The 23,845-nt window shown below is 38.5% G+C and overlaps 1 protein-coding gene across 2 annotated transcripts in view; it reads right to left on the reverse strand.

The window, feature by feature from the left end:
* Window positions 1-23,845, reverse strand: part of LRRC69 (leucine rich repeat containing 69) — a 95,474-nt gene that overhangs the window by 11,332 nt on the left and 60,297 nt on the right. Inside the window, exons 6-8 of one of the 2 annotated variants that reach the window (XM_070802930.1) lie at window positions 23,423-23,524; window positions 17,833-18,012; window positions 4,032-4,147 (exon numbers count right to left, since the gene is read on the reverse strand). In XM_070802930.1, the coding sequence (XP_070659031.1) occupies window positions 4,037-4,147; window positions 17,833-18,012; window positions 23,423-23,524 (393 nt within the window). In that variant the 3' untranslated portion in view covers window positions 4,032-4,036. Of the gene's footprint in view, window positions 1-3,820; window positions 4,148-17,832; window positions 18,013-23,422; window positions 23,525-23,845 lie in introns of those variants that run through there. The other variant, XM_019973815.2, reaches the window with a different exon arrangement.

Consider the following 23,845-nt stretch of genomic DNA (forward strand, 5'->3'; position numbering starts at 1 on the left):
AGAGTACATCATGAGAAACGCTGGACTGGAAGAAACACAAGCTGGAATCAAGATTGCCAAGAGAAATATCAATAACCTCAGATATGCAGATGACACCACCCTTATGGCAGAAAGTGAAGAGGAACTCAAAAGCCTCTTGATGAAAGTGAAAGAGGAGAGTGAAAAAGTTGGCTTAAAGCTCAACATTCAGAAAACGAAGATCATGGCATCCGGTCCCACCACTTCAGGGAAATAGATGTGGAAACAGTGTCAGACTTTATTTTTCTGGGCTCCAAAATCACTGCAGATGGTGACTGCAGCCATGAAATTAAAAGACGCTTACTCCTTGGAAGGAAAGTTATGACCAACCTAGATAGCATATTCAAAAGCAGAGACATTACTTTGAAAACAAAGGTCCGTCTAGTCAAGGCTATGGTTTTTCCTGTGGTCATGTATGGATGTGAGAGTTGGACTGTGAAGAAGGCTGAGCGCCGAAGAATTGATGCTTTTGAACTGTGGTGTTGGAGAAGACTCTTGAGAGTCCCTTGGACTACAGGGAGATCCAATCAGTCCATTCTGAAGGAGATCAGCCCTGGGATTTCTTTGGAAGGAATGATGCTAAAGCTGAAACTCCAGTACTTTGGCCACCTCATGCAAAGAGTTGACTCTTTGGAAAAGACTCTGATGCTGGGAGGGATTGGGGGCAGGAGGAGAAGGGGACGACAGAGGATGAGATGGCTGGATGGCATCACTGACTCGATGGATGTGAGTCTGAGTGAACTCCGGGAGTTGGTGATGGACAGGGAGGCCTGGCATGCTGCGATTCATGGGCTCGCAAAGAGTCAGACACGACTGAGCGACTGATCTGATCTGATTTGATCTGATCTAGAAGGTCTTGTAAGTCTTCATAGAACCGTTCAGCTTTTTCAGCATTACTGGTCAGGGCATAGACTATGATACTGAATGGCTTGCCTTGGAAATCAACAGAGATCATTCTGTCGTTCTTGAGATTGCATCCAAGTACTGCATTTCAGACTCTTGATGACTATGATGGCTACTCCATTTCTTCTAAGGGATTCTCACCACAGTAGTAGATAAAATGGTCATCGGAGTTAAATTCACCCATTCCAGTCTATTTTAATTTGCTGATTCCTAAAATGTTGACATTCACTCTTGCCATCTCCTATTTGATCACTTCCAATTTACCTTGATTCATGGACCTAACATTCCAGGTTCCTATGCAATATTGCTCTTTACAGCATCGGACTTTACTTCCATCACCAGTCACATCCATAACTGGGTGTTGTTATTGCTTTGGCTCCGTCTCTTCATTCTTTCTGGAGTTATTTCTCCACTGATCTCCAGTAGCATATTGGGCACCTACCCACCTGGGGAGTTCCTCTTTCAGTGTCCTATCGTTTTAGCTTTTCATACTGTTCATGGGGTTCTCAAGGCAAGAATACTGAAGTGGTTTGCCATTCGCTTCTCCAGTGGACCGCATTTTGTCAGAACTCTCCAGCATGACCCGCCCGTCTTGGGTGGCCCTACACTGCAGCCTCATAGTTTCATTGAGTTAGACAAGGCTGTGATCCATGTGATCAGATTGTGTTTTTCAGGCTGTCCGCCCTCTGATGGATAAGGATAAGAGGCTTATGGAAGCTTCCTGATGGGAGAGACTGGCTGTGGTGGAAACTGGGTCTTGTTCTGATTGGTGGGGCCATGCTCAGTAAATCTTTAGTTTTCTATTGATGGGTGGAGCTTTGTTCCTTCCCTATTATTTACCTGGGGCCAAACTATGGTGGAGGTGATGAAGATAATGGCGACCTCCTTCAAAGGATCCCATGCATGCACTGCTACACTCAGTGCCCCCAACCCTGCAGCAGGCCACTACAAACCCACACCTCCACCGGAGACTCCTGGACACTCACGGGCAAGTCTGGGTCAGTCTCTTGTGGGGTCACTGCTCCTTTCTCCTGGGTCCTGGTGCACACAAGGTTCTGTTTATGCCCTCCAAGAATCTATTTCCCAGTCCTCTGTAAGTTCTGGCAGCTCTATGGTAGGGTTAACGGCGACCTCCTTGAAAAGGGCTTATGCCACACCCAAGTCTGCTGCACCCAGAGCCCCTGTCCCTGCGGGAGTCCACTGCCGACCCATACCTCCACAGGAGATGCTCAAACACTCTTGAGAGTCCCTCGGACTGCAAGGAGATCCAACCAGTCTATCCTAAAGGAAATCAGTCCTGAATATTCATTGGAAGGATGAATGCTGAAGCTGAAACTCCAATACTTCGGCCACCTGATGCAAAAAGCTGATTCATTGGAAAAGACCCTGATGCTGGGAAAGATTGAAGGTGGGAGGAGAAGGGGATGACAGAGGATGAGATGGTTGGATGGCATCACCAACTCAAGGGACATGAGTTTTGAGTAAACTCCAGGAGTTGGTGACGGACAGGGAGGCCTGGCATGCTGCAGTCCACGGGGTCACAAAGAGTCAGACATGACTGAGCAACTGAACTGAAATTAACAATATTATAAATCAATTATACTTCAGTACAAAAATGTTTTAATTAAAAATAGAACTATTACATGATCCAGCTATTCTACTTCTGTATATTTATCTGAAGAATATAAAAACATTGATTTGAAAAGACATATGCCCCCTATGTTCATTGCAGCATTATTTACAAATAGCAAAGATATGGGAACAACCTAAGTGTTCATGAATGATGAATGGATGAAGATATGGGATATTATATAATACTGCTGCTGCTGCTGCTAAGTCGCTTCAGTCATGTCCAACTCCTAGCGACCCCATGGACTGCAGCCTACCAGGCTCCTCTGTCCATGGGATTTGCCAGGCAAGAGTACTGGAATGGGTTGCCATTGCCTTCTCCATTATATAATACTCAGTTCAGTTCAGTTCAGTTGCTCAGTCATGTCCGACTCTTTGCGACCCCATGAATCGCAGCACGCCAGGCCTCCCTGTCCATCACCAACTCCCGGAGTTCACTCAGACTCACGTCCATCGAGTCAGTGATGCCATCCAGCCATCTCATCCTCTGTCGTCCCCTTCTCCTCCTGCCCCCAATCCCTCCCAGCATCAGAGTCTTTTCCAATGAGTCAACTCTTTGCATGAGGTGGCCAAAGTACTGGAGTTTCAGCTTTAGCATCATTCCTTCCAAGGAAATCCCAGGACTGATCTCCTTCAGAATGGACTGGTTGGATCTCCCTGCAGTCCAAGGGACTCTCAAGAGTCTTCTCCAACACCAAAGTTCAAAAGCATCAATTCTTTGGCGCTCAGCTTTCTTCACAGTCCAACTCTCACCTCAGTCATAAAAAAATAAGATGCGATATTGCCATTTGCTACAACAGGGATGGACCTTGAGGGGATTACACTAAATGAAATAAGAGAAAGACCAATATTATACGATTTCCCTCATATGTGGAATATAAAACAAAATAAGCAAGCAAAATAAACACACAGATACCGAGAACATACTAGTGATTACCAGAAGGGAAGGGGGTTGGGGAGGGCAAAGCGGATAAAGGGGATTAACCGTATGGCAGTGAACGGAGACTAAACTTCTGGTAGTGTGCACAGGAGCTGAAACAGAATGTTGACTATACCAAACTTATATGTTATAAACCAATATTACCTTAATAAAGACAGAAAAGAAAGATTTTAGTGCCTCTTAGAAAATAAGAACGCAACTGAAATCATAATTGAACTATCTAGCACTAAAATGTGATTCTCTTTCACTTGCAAAATACCCATAAAATAAATACTTGACCCCATCAAAATAAAATGACAGAAAAAAATGACACTCAATTGCCACACACACTGATTTTTCTATTTTTATTTTATTTTTCAGCACACTTAAGAGTCTAAACAATCTAAAGTTAGACTGTGGTGCTTAAACTGGTCCTTTACTTTTCTTTTCTTCCTTTACTTAAGGTATTGACAAAGAGCAGGGTATCATAAGCTGGGCATAATCTGACTATGTGCGTAGAGCTGATGGGTAAGTCATGTGAGGCTCTAAATGAGCTACTTACCTGCTCTATACCTGAGCAATTCCAAAGATGTTAGGGTTACGTTGGTAAAAACATTTATAAGAACAAATTAATATTCGAAGAGGTACCAGCTGTAGATTTCTGCTTATTTTCCAGTTCTAAAAAGTAAAGATTAAAAATAAAATTAAGGCACTACTCAATAAATATTTTAAACATTTACAATATTTTAAGTATTTTAAGTAAATAAAATAAATATTAGCTTTCTCGGAGATTTCAGAATATTGATTTCTAAAGTACATACTAAACTGTTTATGCTTGATTTGCTCTTTTCCCACACACAAATAAACAAACTTAACTAGTTAACAAGGGCATGCTGCTATGTGCTGTGCTTAGTCGCTCAGTTGTGTCTGACACTTTGTGACCCCAAGGACTGTAGCCCACCAGGCTCCTCTCTCCAGGGGATTCTCCAGGCAAGAATCCTGGAGTGAGTTGCCATTCCCTTCTCCAGGGGATCTTCCCAACCCAGGATCACAGCCAGGTCTTCTTCACTGCTGGTGGATTCTTTACTGCCTGAGCCACCACTGAAGCCCTAAGAAGGGCATACTCAACACTAAATAAAATTCAAATGATAAAAGATTATCTAGGCTTTTATCCAAAGATATTACTGTATTGCTTAGTTGTAAAGTTTCTGGGATGAAGGCAAAAAAAATGATACAGAATCCATACAAACCTGATTCTGATCTACAGGGATGTTAAACTGATCAATAAACAGAGACTAACTGAACACTTCGATACACATCTCAGTTTTACCTAGCATCCATTTCTCATGGAAATTAATCTTCCTAGAACTCTGTTTATTGTCTGCAATGTTCATTAAGATTTTCACGGGCTAGGTTTCAAGCAAGTTGATCAATATAGGACTTAAGTTTTTGTACTTACAATATCTCTCATCTTACTTCTAAATGTACAAATAAGGAATTTTAGAACATATACACTAAGTTGGTGTACATGTTCTGACCACTTCAATTCAATTCAGTTCAGTCATTCAGTCATATACGCCTCTTTGCAGCCCCATGGACTGCAGCAGACAGGCCTCTCTGTCCATCACCAACTCTCAGAGTTTACTCAAACTCATGTCCATTGAGTCGGTGATGCCATGCAACCATCTCATCCTCTGTCATCCCCTTCTCCTCCCACCAACAACCTTTCACAGCATCAGGGTCTTTTCAAATGAGTCGATTTTTTGCAGCAGGTGGCCAAAGTATTGACCTCTTAGTGTACATGTTCTGACCACTATATTTGAAATAATGGCAACCTCAAAGCTTACCATTTATTTGCTTTATAAGCAACTTCTGAGGTCAACACAGGTCTCAGTGAGAGAGTCCAAAACAGAGTCAAAGTTTAATTGGTTGATAACGCTACTTAGTTTTATCATTAACCAACCCACTGGGCTATCATTATCACAATCCACAGTAAGAGATTTCATTACTGTTCTGTTCACTCTTCCATAAAAGAACACCCTGGGCCTATTTAAAGGTTAAAGCACCTAAATACAGCTATTAATCCACCCTCAAGAGAGTAATAACCTTTCAACCTTGGTGATAAATCAATGAAGAGCCAAAGGCTCAGAGAATACATGGCACTATTCTAATGATAAAATATTTTGGATGAGGGTGAAAATTGGAATCTCTACAAACCTGACTTATTTCCTAGAAGTTTATGTGATCAACCAGGAAACATGACTGAAATTCCCTAATGGGAATCTTATTTTTTGTCTGTCAGCACCCATTTCCCACCAGCTGGCACAAAAGCCCACCTCTTCCTTTAAGGAACTACCCATTCTCCAATTTCAGTGCAAATGTTATGAAAGAGAGAGGGCAACTGATCCCACTACCACAGCCATGTAAGCACATAGCCCAAGAGCTTCCAAGAAAACCGATAATCATCAGCCCCAAAGCTTTCCCTGAATCTGTTGAGAGAAGAAGTGCTCCCTCCACAGCCAGAAGACACAATTGAAAGAACTCTAACCTGAGAGCAAGGGCGCCCCCAGTGGCTCAGTGGTAAAGATCCACCTACAGAGCAGGAGCCACAGGAGATGCAGGTTCGATCCCTGGGTCAGGAAGATCCCCAGGAGGAGGGCATGGCAACCCACTCCAGTATTCTTGCCTGGACAATCCCATGGACAGAGGAGCCTGGTGGGCTACACTCCACAGGATCACAAAGAGTAAGACACGACTGAAGCAACTTAGCACACATGCACACAATCTGAGCTGCTGCTGCTGCTGCTAAGTTGCTTCAGTCGTGTCCGACTCTGTGCAACCCCAGAGATGGCAGCCCACCAGGCTCCCCCGTCCCTGGGATTCTCCAGGCAAGAACACTGGAGTGGGTTGCCATTTCCTTCTCCAATGCATGAAAGTGAAAAGTGAAAGTGAAGTTGCTCAGTTGTGTCCAACTCCTAGCGACCCCATGGACTGCAGCTTACCAGGCTCCTCCGTCCATGGGATTTTCCAGGCAAGAGTACTGGAGTGGGGTGCCATTGACTTCTCCGACACAATCTGAGAGAAAAGCCAAAACAAAGGAAACCAGGAGGACAAATTCTGGATGAATAAATTTGGATACCCAACCCAGCATGACTAAATATTCAGCCAGACTTATCCCTAGACCTTCTTCATTACTTGAGTTAGTGTGTGAGGTGGGTTTCTTTTACTTGCAGCTAGGAGTTATGACAAATTACAAACAACCAAAAACCTGTACCCTATTAGGCAAAAGTGTCAAAGATACAAAGATATATAAGGAACAATCCCTGCCTCTAAGAATCTTTCAGCAACTAGTTGGAAATGTAAGACATAAACACAAAAAAATAACTATAAACATAAGGCTCAATCCACTGATATGTTCTGCATGGGTGCAGAGAAAAGACACATCACCATAGGCTGCATATGAAGCAAGACTTCACATTATAACAAAACAGTGGACTAGGGTTTTAAGGATGTCTAGGATGTGGCTACCTGGAGAAGATACAAAAAGACATTTTTTAATAGAAAAGGTTAACTATGAGAGCAGTAATTCAAGAATGTTCATTTTGTATTGGGGAAACAATATACTCTCTATATAAACAATAAACAGATCATAAAATGTTGACTCATGGGACATCAACAATAAATATTAGTCTAAAGATAAAAAGAATTCATAAGTAGTTGTACAATATCAGACACATTATGTATAATAATTCAAATCTACTCTATATGAGATCAAATTGATTAATAGCTTATAATGGTTAAATGTTGAAATGGTACTTAAAGAACTAATGACAAAAGCCGAAATCTAAATGTGGCCTTTCCATATACATAGTAGATAACCCTCTCATCTAATAAACTATTCCTGTCGACGACTGTAACACATCTCATCCAGAACTAAAGGCTATCAAAATATACCATGCTACATGCACTTCACTCAGCTTCTGTTTAAGAAACCAGGACAAAGAGCAGAGCCATGAACCAAGAGGAGGAGGTTGAAGAAAGACAAACACAAACCAAGAAAGCAACTTGGCCATAGAGTGATCCAGTTCTCTTTGTCCAGTTTCTCCATGAGGTGAAAAGTTCATAACAGAAACTATTAAAAGCATTTCCTATTTCCGCCGTGGTTTTAGCCATTCTCCCTCGTGTCTTTAAGAAACTGCATGAGCAGAATTTGACTTGGCACTTGCTGCAAGCAGGAATGCAAGATGTCTGTGTTCCTCATTCCTTTTCTGGAGGGTATTATTGTTTAATTAGAATACAATGTTTTATTTAAATTTTTTCATAAATTTTTTATTAAAATGTATTTAATCTTATTTTACCAAAAGCCATTATCAGCTTTGTATTGAACAACTTGTGGTTATTCTCTAAGTTAATAATTACTATTTATAACATCATATATCTCACGGCTATTAATTGTTTCCTGGAAATTTTACTGAGAAAAATGGACTCAATATAATTCCTTGGTAATATACTTTTCCATCTAAAGCCACTGAACTCAGTAATGCTTACATGAGAAAAGAAAGTCTCTAATACCTTGACTCCTGATACCATTTAAGTTTCTATTTCCATTTGTGGCACTGTCACCAGTATGACATATATTTCTACTTGTATAACATACATCCATTTGAAATAAGCATTTACAAAGGAATTATGACACACAGAGTAGACATGTCTTCAAAAACCTCAACTAATAAAACCTCGTAACTCCATCAAAGATAAATACTGCTTTGTTGTTTACAGTTAGAAACTGAAACGCTTAAACATCCTTTTTATCAAGCCAAAGTCAGAGAAGAAGAAAAGGAGTTGGTTTATGATTTTATATCTTTTTAGCAAAAAGCTTTAAAATGTGAAATGCTATACTAAAGTCTAATTTTCTCTTTAATCTCTACAGTAAAATGCATTATTTCATAAAGGAAATAAACATGATTATAATCCTCTCTGTATTTTAAGGAAAAATAGTCTTCCACTTTAAGTTTGAAAATGCATGCTTACTAAGTTTTATATTCATTGAATGGTGGAATTGAGAGTTGTTTTTAAAATATGCCTGAGTGACAACTACCATATTTTAAGCTTTAAGAAATCAAAAAGTATCAAAATATATATTTATATCATATAGTATAAAGCAGAGCTTTGGATAAAGTTTCAGTATTTCATGAAGTGCAAGGACTAGGAAAGAAGAGATAGATGCCTTTCTTTTTTCTTAGGAAAAGGTATCATGGTAGACAGGAAAAAGGCTCCCCCAAAATATCCAGGTCTTAAACTCTGGAACCTATGACTACATATGTTATCTTACATGGAAAAAGAGACTTTGCAGGTGTGATAAAATTAAAGATCTTTAAAAAAAAAAAAAAAGATTAAAAGGATCTCAAGATGGAGAGGTTAGCCTGAATTATCCAGGTGGACCCAATTTCATCATAAGGACCACTGAAAGTGGAAGAAGGAGGCAAAAGAGAAAGTCCAAGTGATGTGGTCTGAGGAGGACTAGACTTGCCAATGCTGGCTTTGAGAATGGAGGGAGGAGACCATGAGCCAAGGAAGGTAGGTAGCCACTAAATCCTGGAAAGAGTGAAAAAATGGATTCTCTCTTGGAGGAAAGAATCCTCCAGAAGGAACGCAGTCCTCCTGACACTGATTTTAGCACAATAACACTCATATTGGACTTCCGACCTACTAAACTACAAGCTAATACATTTTTGTTGTTAAAACATCAAGATTATTAGAAATTTGTTACAGCAGCAATGGGAAACGAATACTAGTATCATGTTCTGAATTAGCAGGACCACGAAAAGCATGACTATCATAGCCACTCTCCCAATTAAGGAATCAAGGCACTCTGGAGCTAGGAGAGATTTTGAATCTACTCACTTCATTGTACAGATGAGGAAACTGGTCCAGATATAATGAGAAGGAAGGTGACTTACCTTAGGCCTCATAGTTAGAGGCAGAGACATGACTAGAATCTAAGTTCACTAAACTCTAGATCGTTTTAGTCATAGAGTACCTCCCAGCTTCTTTCTCCAATGTAGTGTTTTGATTAGAGTTTAATAATAATTTACAGAACTGTTTGGAAGAATGAACAGTTATTGGAAAGTGCACATATTTTCAAATAAAGCATAGAAGTTTATTGTTCTGCTATTCTAGTCTGTCTCCAACTGATCGCTAAACATAGTGACTTCAATTATCCACATATCACTTGAAACTCAACATGTCTAAAATGAAACTTGAAGTCCTGCCCCAAATCAGATCCCTCTGGAACCTTCTGGGTTTCCCACGTCCAATCAGTCACCGCATTCTGCTCTCCTTCCTCCCTCATGGCGCTTCCATTCCTTGCATTTCTACTTCTATCCCTCACACCCCACCAGGCAAGCACTCTAACAGCTCTCTGTTCTTCAGTTTCTCTTCCCTTCAAACTCCAATTACTCTAGCATAAATGATTCCTTCTAAATCCCAAATGATTCCTTCTAAAATTCTTTTTTATAGCATTGACTCATCCCCACACATTCAGGAGAACTCCATTTCCAAACAGGATCAAGTTCAAATTCTTTATTCTATCCTTTCACATGTTCACAGAATTTGACCCTAATATTTTTGTCTCTTTCTCCTACTCTTAGCCACAAATCACCTTAATTGATTCACTGCCTATAAACATGACTCATTCTCCTCCATACTGTTCTCTTCTCCTAGAATATCTTTCCTGCTTCCTTCTCCATGTATCTGAATTCTAACCATGTCAATGCCCTGCACAAGTTCCAGCATCTGCCTAGGCACTTCATAGGCCTGACAACCTATAGCAATCTCATCTTACACTTTGAATCCCTAAAGCAACTAGTCTCATTTAACATTTTGAGTTTATAGCTAATGTCTTTTACATCTTCAGAGTTTCAACTCTTAGATTTTAACCATTTGAGACAAACTAGGTACCCTATTTGTTTGCATGGTATTTAGCATCCAGATTTTCCTGCTTAAAGCAAGGTCTCAAATATTTATGGAATGACTGAAAGTGAAAATGAAAAGTGAAAGTGAAAGTCGTTCAGTCCTGTCCAACTCTTTGTGACCCCCATGGACTATACAGTCCATAGAATTCTCCATAGAATTCTCCAGGCCAGAATACTGGAGTGAGTAGCGTTTCCCTTCTCCAGGGGATCTTCCCAACCCAGGCATCAAACCCAGTCTCCGGCATTGCAGGTGGATTCTTTACCAGCTGAGCCACAAGGGAAGCCCTGAAAGTAAGTTTAAAAATACAAGATGAACATTCAGAATGACAACTCCTCTATTCTGCATAAGCACCAGGAATGACCACTCCTCTAAAGTTAACTGCTTCAATTAGGAAGTGTAGCAATATTCAGTTTTGCTTAGGACAGTCCTGGCTTCCTGATTTTTCAGTTATTAAGAATGCTGTCTACTTTTACTCTCAAAAGAATCTTGACTTACATGATATACTATATATGGTCATTCCACCCTTAGGGCAGTTTGGACTGTAATAAGGGCAGAAATCAGAAAGAAAATCTTGCTCATGACTCAGTGACCCATCTAGCTATGCAACATTCTCTCCAGTACAGAGTGATAACTGCCCTCTCATCACCACCTCTGCATAATCAATGGCTTTTGAGTGTCACATGGAGGTTCAAACATTCTGGTAATGCACAGCAGATAAATGTGCTGCAGTTGAATGCAATTTAAGATTCTTTAGAAGGAAAAAAAAAATTGTGTATACTGAATACAATTGTTAACTCTACCTAGCAGTTTAAGAAAAGAGTTCCTTAAAGGGAAAAGAGAATTCAATGAATTTCCATAGAAGTAGAAGCAATCAAGAGACAGTATGTGAGATCATTCATGATGCTGTTGTTGTTCAGTAGCCAAGTCATATACCGACTATAGATCACCAGGCTCCTCTGTTCGCCACCATCTCCCAGTTTTTCAAACTCACATCCATGGGTTCGGTGATGCTACCTAACCATCTCATCCTCTGCCACCCCCTTCTCCCAATCAATCTTTCCCAGCATCAGGGTCTTTTCCAATGAGTCAGTTCTTTGCATCAGGTGGCCAAAGTATTGAAACTTCAGCTTCAGCATTAGTCCTTCCAATGAATATTCAGGGTTGATTGACTAGGATTGACTGGTTTGATCTCCCTGTTGTCCAACAGACTCTCAAAAGTCTTCTCCAACATCACAGTTCTAAAGAATCAATTTTTTGGTGCTCAGCCTTCTTTATGGTCCAACTTTCATAGCCATACATGACTACTGGAAAAACCATAGCTTTTACTAGATGGAACTTTGTCAGCAAAGTGATGTCTCTGCTTTTGAATACATTGTCTAGGTCTGTCATAGTTTTCCTTCCAAGAAGCAAGCATCTATTAATTTCATGACTGCAATCACTGTCCACAGTGATTTTGGAACCCAAGAAAATAAAAATCTGTCACTGCTTTCATTTTTTTATTCTTCTATTTGCTGTGATGGGACCAGATGCCATGATCTTAGTTTTTTGAATGTTGAGTTTTAAGGCAGCTTTTTCCACTCTCCTCTTTCACCTTCATCAAAAAGCTCTTTAGTTCCTCTACATTTTCTGCCAGTAGAGTGGTATCATCTGCATATCTGAGGTTGTTGATATCTCTCCTGGCAATCTTGATTCCAGCTTGAAATTCATCAAGCTGGAATCATGCTTGGCATTTCGCATGATGTACTCTGTATATGTTAAATAAGCAGGCTGACGACATACAGCCTTGTTATGCTCCTTTCCCAATCTTGAACCAGTCAGTTGCTTCACACCTGGTTTTAACTGTTGCTTCTTGACCCAAATACAGGTTTCTCAGGAGGCAGGTAAGGTGGTCTGGTCCTCTCATCTCTTGAAGAATTTTTCAGTTTGTTGTGATCCACACAGTCAAAGGCGTTAGCATAGTCAGTGAAGCAGAAGTAGATATTTTTCTGGAATTGCCTTGCTTTCTCCATGATGCAACAAAAATTGGCAATTTGATCTCTGGTTTCTCTACCTCTTCAAAACCCAGCTTTTACATCTGAAAGTTCCTATTTCATATACTGCTGAAGCTGACCTTGAAGATTTTGAGCATGACCTTGCCAGCATGTGAGATGAGCGCAATTGTACAGAAGTTTGAACCTTCTTAGACATTGTCCTTCTTTGGGATTGGAATGAAAACTGACCTTTCCCAGTCTTGTGGCCACTGCTGGGCTTTCCAAATATTCTGACATATTGACTGCTTTGATTTAGGTCATACCTGGATGGCTTAGAGGTTTTCCCTACTTTCTTCAATTTAACCCTGAACTTCAGTCATGATCTGAGCCACAGTCAGCCAGGTCTTGTTTTTATGATCTCATAGAGCTTTTCCATCTTTGGTTGCAAAGAACATCATCGATTTGATTTCGGTATTGACCATTAATATCCACGTAGAGTCATCTATTGTGTTTTTGGAAGATGGTGTTTGCTGTTGCTAGTGTATTCTCTTGACAAAGCTGTTAGCCTTTGCCCAGCTTCATTTCGTACTCTAAGGCCAAATCTGCTTGTTATTCTGGGTATCTCATGACTTCCTACTTTTGTATTCCAATCCCCTATAATGAAAAGGACATCTTTTTTTGGAGTGAGCTCCAGAAGACCTTGTAGGTCTTCTTACAACTGGTCAGCTTCTTCAGCATCAGTAGTTGGGGCACAGACTCGGATTACTGTGATGCTGAATGGTTTGCCTTGGAAAAGAACCAAGATGATTCTGTCATTTTTAAGACTCCACCCAAGTACTGCATTTTGGACTCTGGTTGACTGTGAGGACTACTCCATTTCTTCTAAGGGATTCTTGCCAACAGTAGTGGACATAATGGTCATCTGAATTAAATCCACCCATTACCATCTATTTTAGTTCACTGATTCCTAAGATGTTGATGTTCAATCTTGCCATCTCCTGCTTGACTCCATCCAATTTACCTTGATTCATGGACCTAACATTCCAAGTTCCTATACAATATTGTTCTTTACTGCATCAGACTTTACTTTCAACACCAAACACACTCACAGCTGAGTGCCATTTCCACTTTGGCCCAGCCACTTCACTCTTTCTAAAGCTATTAGTAATTGCCCTCCACTCTTCCCCAGGAGCATACTGCACACCTTCTGACCTGGGGGGTGGAGGGGAGGGCTCATCCTCCAGTGTCATATTTTTTTGCCTTTTCATACTGTCCATGGAGTTCTCCAGGCAAGAACACTGGAGTGGGGTGCCATTTCCTTCTGCAGTGAACCACATTTTATCAGAACTCTTCACCATGACCCATCCATCTTTGGTGGTGCTGCACCACATGATTCATAGTTTCATTGAGTTATGCAAGCCCCTTTGCCACAACAAAGCTGTGGGCCATGAACGGCAAGATCATCTATACTCTAACTGTTTTACTGTTTTCCAAATTAAGTGATAAGAAACATTCATGCCATTTCAATTTTTTGAATAAATATATATTACTGTCATGATTATTTACAATTAGAAATGTGGTATCCTTGATCTCCTAAGTGTGTAATTTACTTTAAATTAACTAACCACTGCATAAATATTTTAAAACTAACATTCATTTTCACAGCTGACTGGTTGAAATTATCAGTTTCATAAATGAATGTCAGTGGTATACAAGTAATAATAACTTTTTGTTACAAAGTAGGATTTTGCTCTATATGTAATGAGTAAAATTATTAAATGCAATCTTATGTTTCATTACTGACAGCTTGTTATAAAAAAGGAATTAAGACTGAAATTTTAATTATTTTCATAAAGTAGATCAGCTTTTTCACTCATGTGTAGTGAAACCTACTCGACTGAGACTCTTTTGAAGGAAGCCCTCATTAAATTACATCACTAAATACAGGACTGACAGTTCATATTCCAAATTATTCCCTCCCTAAACTCTTCAACTTTAAAGGAATCTAGGAAAATATTAAGTTCAACATAACTATAACTATTAAGTTAACATAACTATACAAAATGAAAACATTGAATGCATATCTTTGGCACTATTTGGAATGCAGTATTTGGAAAGAATTTTATGAGACTATTTCATTGGTAGTACCAAGTACCATCAACATAGATGTTACGATCCAAGTTGGTGGTAACTAAAAAGGACTAATTTTTGTTGTTGCTTTGAAGCATTATATCCTTAGTAGTTAATACTTAAGTATCAATTACTTGAAGTTAATGATAATTCTGTAAATGTTGAGGACTAACAAAACTCAGACAGCAAGAGCTATAACACATGAAAAAGTCAAAGGCATCTGAATGAATTATGGTGAAAGTTAATATTTGAGATTCAGAAAAATTTTTCATCAAATATTTTCCAATCCTCATCTAACTAATTCATAAAATAATTATGGCATAATTTCACATTCACATGAGTAGATGCATTACAATTTGATATTTAGTTATTTCTAGATTTTTAAATCAAGAACAAGGCCCATTTGTGATTGTGTCTCCTTTTTCAATATAATAGGAAAGACTAGAGATCTCTTCAAGAAAATTAGAGATATCAAGGGAACATTTCATGCAAAAGTGGGCACAATAAAGGGCAGAAACAATATGATCCAACAGAAGAAGAGATATTAAGACATGGCAAGAATACACAGTGAAGTGAAAGTCTCTCAGTCATGTCTGACTCTGTGAGCCCATGGACTATACAGTCTGTGGAATTCTCCAGGCCAGAATACTGGAGTGGGTAGCCATACCCTTCTCCAGGGGAACTTCCCAACCAGGGATCAAACCCAGGTCTCCCACATTGCAGATGGATTCTTTACCAGCTGAGCCACCAGGGAAGAAGAACTATACAAAAAATATCTTAATGACCCAGATAACCACGATGGTGTGATCACTAACCTAGAGTCATACATCTTGGAGTGTGAAGTCAAGTGGGCCTTTGGAAGCATCACTACAAACAAAGCTAATGGAGGTGATGGAATTCTAGCTGAACTATTTCAAATCCTAAAAGAGGATGCTGTTAAGATGCTGCACTCAATATACCAGCAAATTTAGAAAACACAGCAGTGGCCACAGGACTGGAAAAGGTGAATTTTCATTTCAATTCCAAAGAAGGGCAATGACAAAGAATGTTCAAACTACCGCACAACTGCATTCATTACACATGCTAGCAAAGTAATGCTCAAAATCAACAGCATGTGAACCAAGAACTTGTAGATGTTCAAGCTGCATTTAGAAAAGGCAGAGGAACCAGAGATCAAATTGCCAATATCCACTGGATCATAGAAAAAGCAAAGAGAATTCCAGAAAAACATCTACTCTGCTTCATTGACTATACTAAAGCCTTTGACTGTGGGGATCACAACAAACTGTGGAAAATTATTAAAGAGATGCGAGTATCAGACCATATGATCTGCCTCCCTAGAAAGCAACAGTTAGAACCAGACATGGAACAATGGATTGGCTCAAAATTGGGAAAGGAGTACATCAAGGCTGTATATTACCACTCTGCTTATTTAACTTATATGCAGAGTACATCAAGAGAAATGAAGGGCTAGATGAAGCACAAGCTGGAATCAAGATTGCCAGGAGAAATATCAATAACCTCAGATATGCAGATGACACCACCCTTATGGCAGAAAGTGAAGAAGAACTAAAGAGCCTCTTGATGAAAGTGAAAGAGGAAAGTGAAAAAGTTGGCTTAAAACTCAACATTCAGAAAACTAAGATTGTGGCATCTGGTCCCAGCACTTCATGGCAAATAGATGGGGAAACAGTGGAAACAGTGACAGACTTTATTTTGGGGGGCTCCAAAATCATTGCAGATGGTGACTGCAGCCATGAAATTAAAAGACGCTTGCTCCTTGGAAGAGAAGTTATGACCAACCTAGACAGTTTATTAAAAAGCAGAGACATTACTTTGCTGACAAAGTCCATCTAGTCAAGGCTATGGTTTTTCCCATAGTCATGTATGGATGTGAGAGTTGGACATAAAGAAAGCTGAGCACTGAAGAATTTATGCTTTTGAACTGTGGTGTTGGAGAAGACTCTTGAGAGTCCCTTGGACTGCAAGGAGATCCAACCAGTCCATCCTAAAGGAGATCAGTGCTGGGTGTTCATTGGAAGGGCTGAGGCTGAAGCTGAAACTCCAATACTTTGGCCACCTGATGTGAAGAGCTGGCTTATTTGAAAAGCCCCTGATGCTGGGAAAGATTGAGGGCAGGAAGGGAAGGGAACGACAGAGGATGAGATGGTTGGATGACATCACCAACTCAATGGATATGAGTGTGAGTAAACTCTGAGAGTTGGTGATAGGGAGGCCCGGCGTGCTGCAGACTATGGCGTTGCAAAGAGTTGGACATGACTGAGTGACTGAACTGAACTGTATGCACTGTTGGTGGAAATGCAAACTTGTACAGACAGTATAGAAAAAAGTATGTAGGTCACTCAAAAAATTAAAAATACAACCACCATATCATCCATCAATTCCACTTTATTACATATCCAGAGAAACTGAAATCGGGATGTCGTAGAGATACCTGCACTCTCGTGTTCACTGCAGCATTACTCACAACAGCCAGGATATAGAAACAACCTATGCATGTCTGTTAACAGATGAATGGATAAAGAAGTTGTGGTGTATATCTATACACCACTGAATGTTACTCAGCTAAGGAAAATAAGGAAATCCTGCCATTCATGACAACTTAGATGGACACTGAAGGAAGTACACTAAGTGAAATAAATCAGAGAAAAAATAAATACTGCACAATAATTTATATGTGGAATATAAAAAAGACAAACTTAGAGAAATAGTAAAGTGATAGTTACCTGACGTTATGGGTTGGGAGAAATGCGGAGATAGTGGTCAAAGTGTACAAATTTTCAGTTATAAGATTAAGTTAGAGGGTCTAATGTACAGCATGGTGATTACAGCTAATACAATATACATATATCATGTTTATGATATGTAAGTATACATATGCATCATACATATTTATGATATATATTAGTCATATACACATACATATTACATATGTATCATATATTTGAATGTTGCTAAGAAAGTAGATTTTAAGTGTTCTCACCACAAAAATAAAAAATGATGATATGTGACAGGATGGAGATGTGGGTGATAACTGTGGTGGTAGTCATTTTGCATTTATAAATGTATCAAATTAACATGTTATACACCTTAAATTTACACTATGTTATCTATCAATTATAAATCAATAAAGCTGGTGAAAAACCCATTATATCATCATAGATGTCAATTCTTAGATACAAATGTAGTTTATATTGATCAACTTAGACAAGGACAAAGAATAAGAGGTGGTCTTATGTTCATATTCATACAGAAAACACCATTTACCTTTGATGGAGGAAAAAACTCAACACATTCCAGCCATATGGTTAAAAAGAACTTCTCACATATTGCACACTTTCTTCCCTGAGAGATTATGCTCCTGACCTGTGGGTACCATTTTATGGCTTTCATTAGGAAAGGATTCTTTTCTGCTAGCTGATTCATTATAAATCTTGATGTTATTTCCTATATTAAAAAAGAATATGGTTCCTCAGATTATTCTCAAAATAACTGTTTTATGTTACATTGATTCCCATTTCACTAATTTATATTTTTGGCTTATTCCTCACAGTTTCTGTTAAATTAGTTCTCCATGGTATATATAATGAATTATATTGTCAAACCTGGCATTGTAAGTTTAGTTTTCAGCATATACAAAAAGCAATTTACTTCCATTGTAATATTTCTGACATATAGGAATTCAGATTATAATAAATTTACATTATTAAAGTGTAGGTTCAAATTTTGTGTCTCTCATCACAATAGGAAAGGACTATACAAATATTCAGACTAGACTCAAAAATTGAGTCTGTCACATTTACTAAGGTCTAAATCCTTACTACTTAAGCTGCAGAATCAGTAGAATCTGTATCACCTAGAAGCTTATTAGAAATTCAGACTTAGTTGCACTCAGATCTATTGAGCCAGAATCCGCAATTTAACAAGGTTCCCCAGGTATTCTGTATGTGTGTTAAAGTTGGAGAGGTACTAGACTAAGTTATCTACTAAACTGAGTACCTGCATTGAGCCAAATTAGTAAAGAGTATTGATTTCTATGAATCAAATCTTTGAATTCAGTATATATTAAACCTAGCCACATAAATACATACAGAAACTACACTTTAGATAATACCATTACTAAACAATAGAATAGGTGGTGAGGATGGTCACTATGACAATATCACCATCTTAAAATAAAAAATTATAAAATACATATATATCTCCACTGACCAAGCAAACAAAATAAACATGTGATTCATTCCACTAAATGCCTCTCTTGTGCCAAGAGCATGAAGTTCTATGTAAATTTTACAAAAACACTGCATGAATTTTTAATAGTGTATAAGACCTTTTTTTGGCCAAAGTGAAAGATTTCTCAGTGGTATTAAGATAGTCTGTGTGGAAATACAAACATACATACATAAATATACACATACAAACATAACCTTTCACTCATCTATCCCAATTAAAATCTTTAAAAATAATAACAAATCCTATAAATCTCTGTCTCCCTGTTCCTTATTACTCTATCCCTTGCACTCAGCAAACATCTGGGAACACTGCCTCTGTACAGAAACAGCCCTGAGCATGGGTTCCTTAACTGCCTGATCCTTCAGCAGCATAACCTCCTACACACTTCAGCTTATTCTCTGGGATGGTTACATGATGAAGTCATCCTTTCTGAAAAACTGCCCTTTCACACTAATATTACAGGACTTCTAAATTCAATGAATATTATCGCTTCCCTCTAATTAATTACACAGAACATAGCTTGTGATTCTGAATGAAATGGTGATTTTAGAGGTAAGTTTTAGCTACCAGAATTCAATGGCTAGTTTCACTATAAAGCCACAGAAAATAGAGAAGAATTCAAACCCAAAATAGCAGACAGTAGAAGAGTCTGCTGAAATACACGGGACCAATGAATAGGTCCCATGAAAAAGACACTGATGATGGGGAGAGATTGAAGGCAAAAGAAGAAGCGGGCAGCAAAGGATGAGATGGCTAGATACCGACTCAATGGACATGAATTTGAGCAAACTCTGGGAGATTTCAGAGGACAGAGGAACCTGACGGGTTACAGTTCATGGGGTCACAAAAAGTCGGACATGACTTAGCGACTGAACAACAACAATTCACACAGCTGCCATTTTCCATTTATGATTTCTGGAACCAATCATGTTTGTTGCACTTGGAATTGTTGCACAACTCTTACATTACCCATTATTTATATCTTTCTCCTACTTGCTGCCAATGTGTTGCTTTGGAAGACTGCTGCTGCTGCTAAGTCGCTTCAGTTGTGTCCGACTCTGTGCGACCCCATGGACTGCAGCCTACCAGGCCTCTCCGTCCACGGGATTCTCCAGGCAAGAACACTGGAGTGGGTTGCCATTTCCTTCTTGGAAGACTAACATATATCATTGAAATGTAAAGTTATTATTTGAAGAAACACACACAAACACATAAATAATAAGATACTTTTGGCATGACCAATAGTAAATTTTAGGAAATTTGTACCATGAAGACACACGCAATGCAGTTTTTCAGAATATACTACTTAATGATGGCTTAACCTCAGTGTTATTTAAAAGTCAAGAAATCGTTTATAGAAAAATAAATTATCCCTTTTGAATAGCTTATATGCTATTCTGTTAGAATATTTGTTAGCTAACTATATGTAGGTCAGAGATTATTTCTATGTTTAAACAATCATAGATTAAAATTAGTTTAAGGTGTTTCTTTTAGTTTTCCTTATACATGTTGATTTGATTTGAATCATAAGGTTATCCTTACATATATTTATATATAAATATTAAAAATCATAAAACATAGAAACAAATGTGAATCAGAAGGAATGATGAACTTTGGAACTGCTGTATGATCAGTTGTTGCTGTATGACAGGCACTAAAACACAGCATCAAGAGCAAACATACTGAGTCAGAGTCAGATATATAGATAAGTGCAAATCGTGTAGCTCTATGACTTACTGCTGCTGCTACTGCTAAGTCGCTTCAGTCATGTCCGACTCTGTGCGACCCCATAGACGGCAGCCCACCAGGCTCCCCCGTCCCTGGGATTCTCCAGGCAAGAACACTGGAGCGGGTTGCCATTTCCTTCTCCAATGCATGAAAGTGAAAAGTGAAAGTGAAGTCGCTCAGTCGTATCCAACTCTTAGCAACCCCATGGACTGCAGCCCACCAGGCTCCTCTGTCCATTGGATTTTCCAGGCAAGAGTACTGGAGTGGGGTGCCATTGCCTTCTCTACTATGACTTACTAGTGTGACCCTATTTGACAAGTCCTTAAGTTCTCTGATCTGGAATACCTCACCTACAAAATAGGAATTTTGTTTCCAACCCCACCACACAGAGTTCAGAGAATTAAATTATATAATACAGGTAAAACTCTGTCTAGCATCTGCTGACAGAGTATACTCTGGTTAGTATATTGTTATAATATAGTTATCAATATTAAATTTTAGTTCACATATCTCCGAGGTAAGGAAAAGTCTTTAAAAATCTTAACCAAGGAATATCCTGAAACAAATCCTTATAGTTTTTGAAAGTCCAAGTAGTTTAATCAGTAATGTTATAATGGTAACCAAATATCCAGTAGAAATGACTTTTACTTAAGTATAAATATAAAATTATAGTAAATTTGTCACCTTTCTAAGAAAAATTCTTAGAGATACTCTCAAAAACAACCAATCATTTATATAAGTAAAAGTCATCGCTCCTACTAAATAAACAAAACACCCAAACTGTTGTGCTTCTGGGTCCTTAAAGCTTTGAAACTGAGGGAAGAGCTGTTCTCTCACCCTGCACGTGGGCCCCAGACTCAAAGCAGCACTCTTGCTCTCAAGCTCCCTGTAATAGCCCTGCCACCTCGGGCTAACTGTTTATCCAGTCCCCTCCACAGACCAGAATTTCTTCCAACAAGAGACTACCTTTGTTTCCCTTTCCCTCACTTCTGGCAGCCCCTTTCTGAGGCAATACTGCAGCATGGAGTCTGGAGGCCAACTGCTTAGAACGGCATCAGCATTCGAAAACTTACTAGACCTGTGAACTTGGACAAGTGATTTACCTTCTCCAAGGCTCAATTTATCTATAAAAGAGGAATAATAATGGTGTCTTCTTTTTGAGAGTTAATGGAGGACTAAATTAGTTCATTTCCATTAAGTGCTTGGAACAATGCCTTGCCCATGGTAAACATAATAAGTATTAGTTGTCTATTAATATTTTTATTATTACTATTAATATTATTTTATTACCATTGTTCTGAAATGTTTGATTCAAGGAGAACAATTAGGGCATGAGGAATTAAATTTAATACTTCAATTTTAAAATCATTTATAATTAAACTTCAAATAAGTTTTTATTCACATAGGAGAGGGAAATAATACTGTTTATGGAAATATAGACTGAGTCTCTGGAAGAGAATTGGAAAAGAGTTAATCAGCCTTGAAAAGATGAAAGTCCTTTGGCTTAGTGATTTCATTCACAGGGATAATATGGACATGAGAAGAGGATAGCCTTGTTTATAAAGGCCAAAAAGTTATAAGATTTTTAATATCTAAACAGCCAACAGTAGGAAAGTAGTTTAAAATATTCTGGTATAATCGTATACCAGTATATTATTATGTAATCATCAAAAGAGATGTCATGGATTTATTTTTTACTGACTGGAAAAATATTCACAGTATTTTGAGTAAAAAATGAAGTATCTAAATAGTACACAGCTTGAACAAAGCTTTGATATCAAAAACTTCTGGATTTTTGAAAAGTTCTAGCAAAATAAATGTCAGAACAGTGATTGTATCTCTGCACACTGGATTTTTGAGTATTTTTTATCAATTTTTATTGCCTTTTCTCTGATTTCTCTAAATAAGCTTGTATTACTTTTAAAATAATTTTTCAACTGGTGGCTCAGATGGTAAAGAATCTGCCTGCAATGCAGGAGACCCCAGATCAATTCCTGGGTTGGAAAGATCCCCTGGAGAAGGAAATGTCAATACACTCCAGTACTCTTGCCTGGAGAATTTCATGGACAGAGGAGCTTGGCAGGCTACAGTCCACAGTATCGCAAAGAGTTGGACACAACTGAGTGACTAACACACATGGCATTATAACTAATATTTTCTTCCTCGCTCATCTATATTTTCTAGTTTTCTGTATTAAACATATATTACTTGTTCAATAAGGGAAAAGTTATTTTTTTAAAAAAACTAAACCATTAAACAATGTTGGTTGTTTCCTGTAGTCAGGAAACTTGAACCCTTCCCAATACTTGAAAGTTTTAAGACAATTCTGCATGTTCAGCTAAAAGGACCTGCGAAATCCACATTCACAGCAGAGACTCATACTCAAATGTGGTAAAATCTGTAATCTTCGATGTGTCTATCACCAAAAGACATACACAGCCAGTCCTCTAATATACTTCCCTATTCCTTCTTTTAATATCATCAACTTGTTTGACTAAAGGGAACACAATTTCTGGATCATATTCTTTCATCCCCTAGGAATGGGGATAAATGACAAGGGGATGGAAGAGGCAAAAGACCCCAGTAAGAATAAATCAAATATATCTTTAGATAATACTGAAAAAATATGTGGATGCTAAAGCGAACACAAATTCCTCTCTTTTGATCCAACAAAATGTTTAAAATGTCTCTGAATGTGGTCACTCTGGAAATCAGGAAGGATCACATTGGATTCTGCAAGCAAGTCAAAAAGATTATGACTAGGCTCCACAATGCCAATGGATTATGGTTGTATTAATCATTTGCTGGCTTGGTAAGAATCCTTTAGAAGAAAACTCTTTAAAACTTAAATCATGGCTTTAGCTCGAAGACCTGTGTGAATGACATAAGGTTTCACCTGTAAACTCCAGACGTCCTCCTGTTTTATAGCACTAACTGGCTGCTTCAGGAACAGCGGGTTTCCCTCACAGTAGAACTCCCTCAGCTTCAAATCTTGAAACTTTCAAAAACAAAATAAAAACTTCATTACACAACAAAATAAACTTCACTTCGGAGCCTTCATCATCAACAAAACTAGACTTTTTAAAAAGTCTACTTTAAAATTTAAAATAGTTAAATATTTATATTTTTAAAAAATATTACTTTATTTAAGATCTATATTCCACATTAGTATTTTAATAGCAAGGCATACTCAAGTTATTAAAAGCATAAGGATCTTCATGTTACCAAGGGTGGCAATGACTTTAGAGGTCATTGGTGGCATCCCCCAAACTAGACAGCTGAGAAAGCTTGTTCAGGATCATAGAGCTGCTTACTAATA

This window comes from Bos indicus, chromosome 14, assembly GCF_029378745.1.
Source record: "Bos indicus isolate NIAB-ARS_2022 breed Sahiwal x Tharparkar chromosome 14, NIAB-ARS_B.indTharparkar_mat_pri_1.0, whole genome shotgun sequence".
In the NCBI taxonomy this organism is placed as follows: domain Eukaryota; kingdom Metazoa; phylum Chordata; class Mammalia; order Artiodactyla; family Bovidae; genus Bos; species Bos indicus.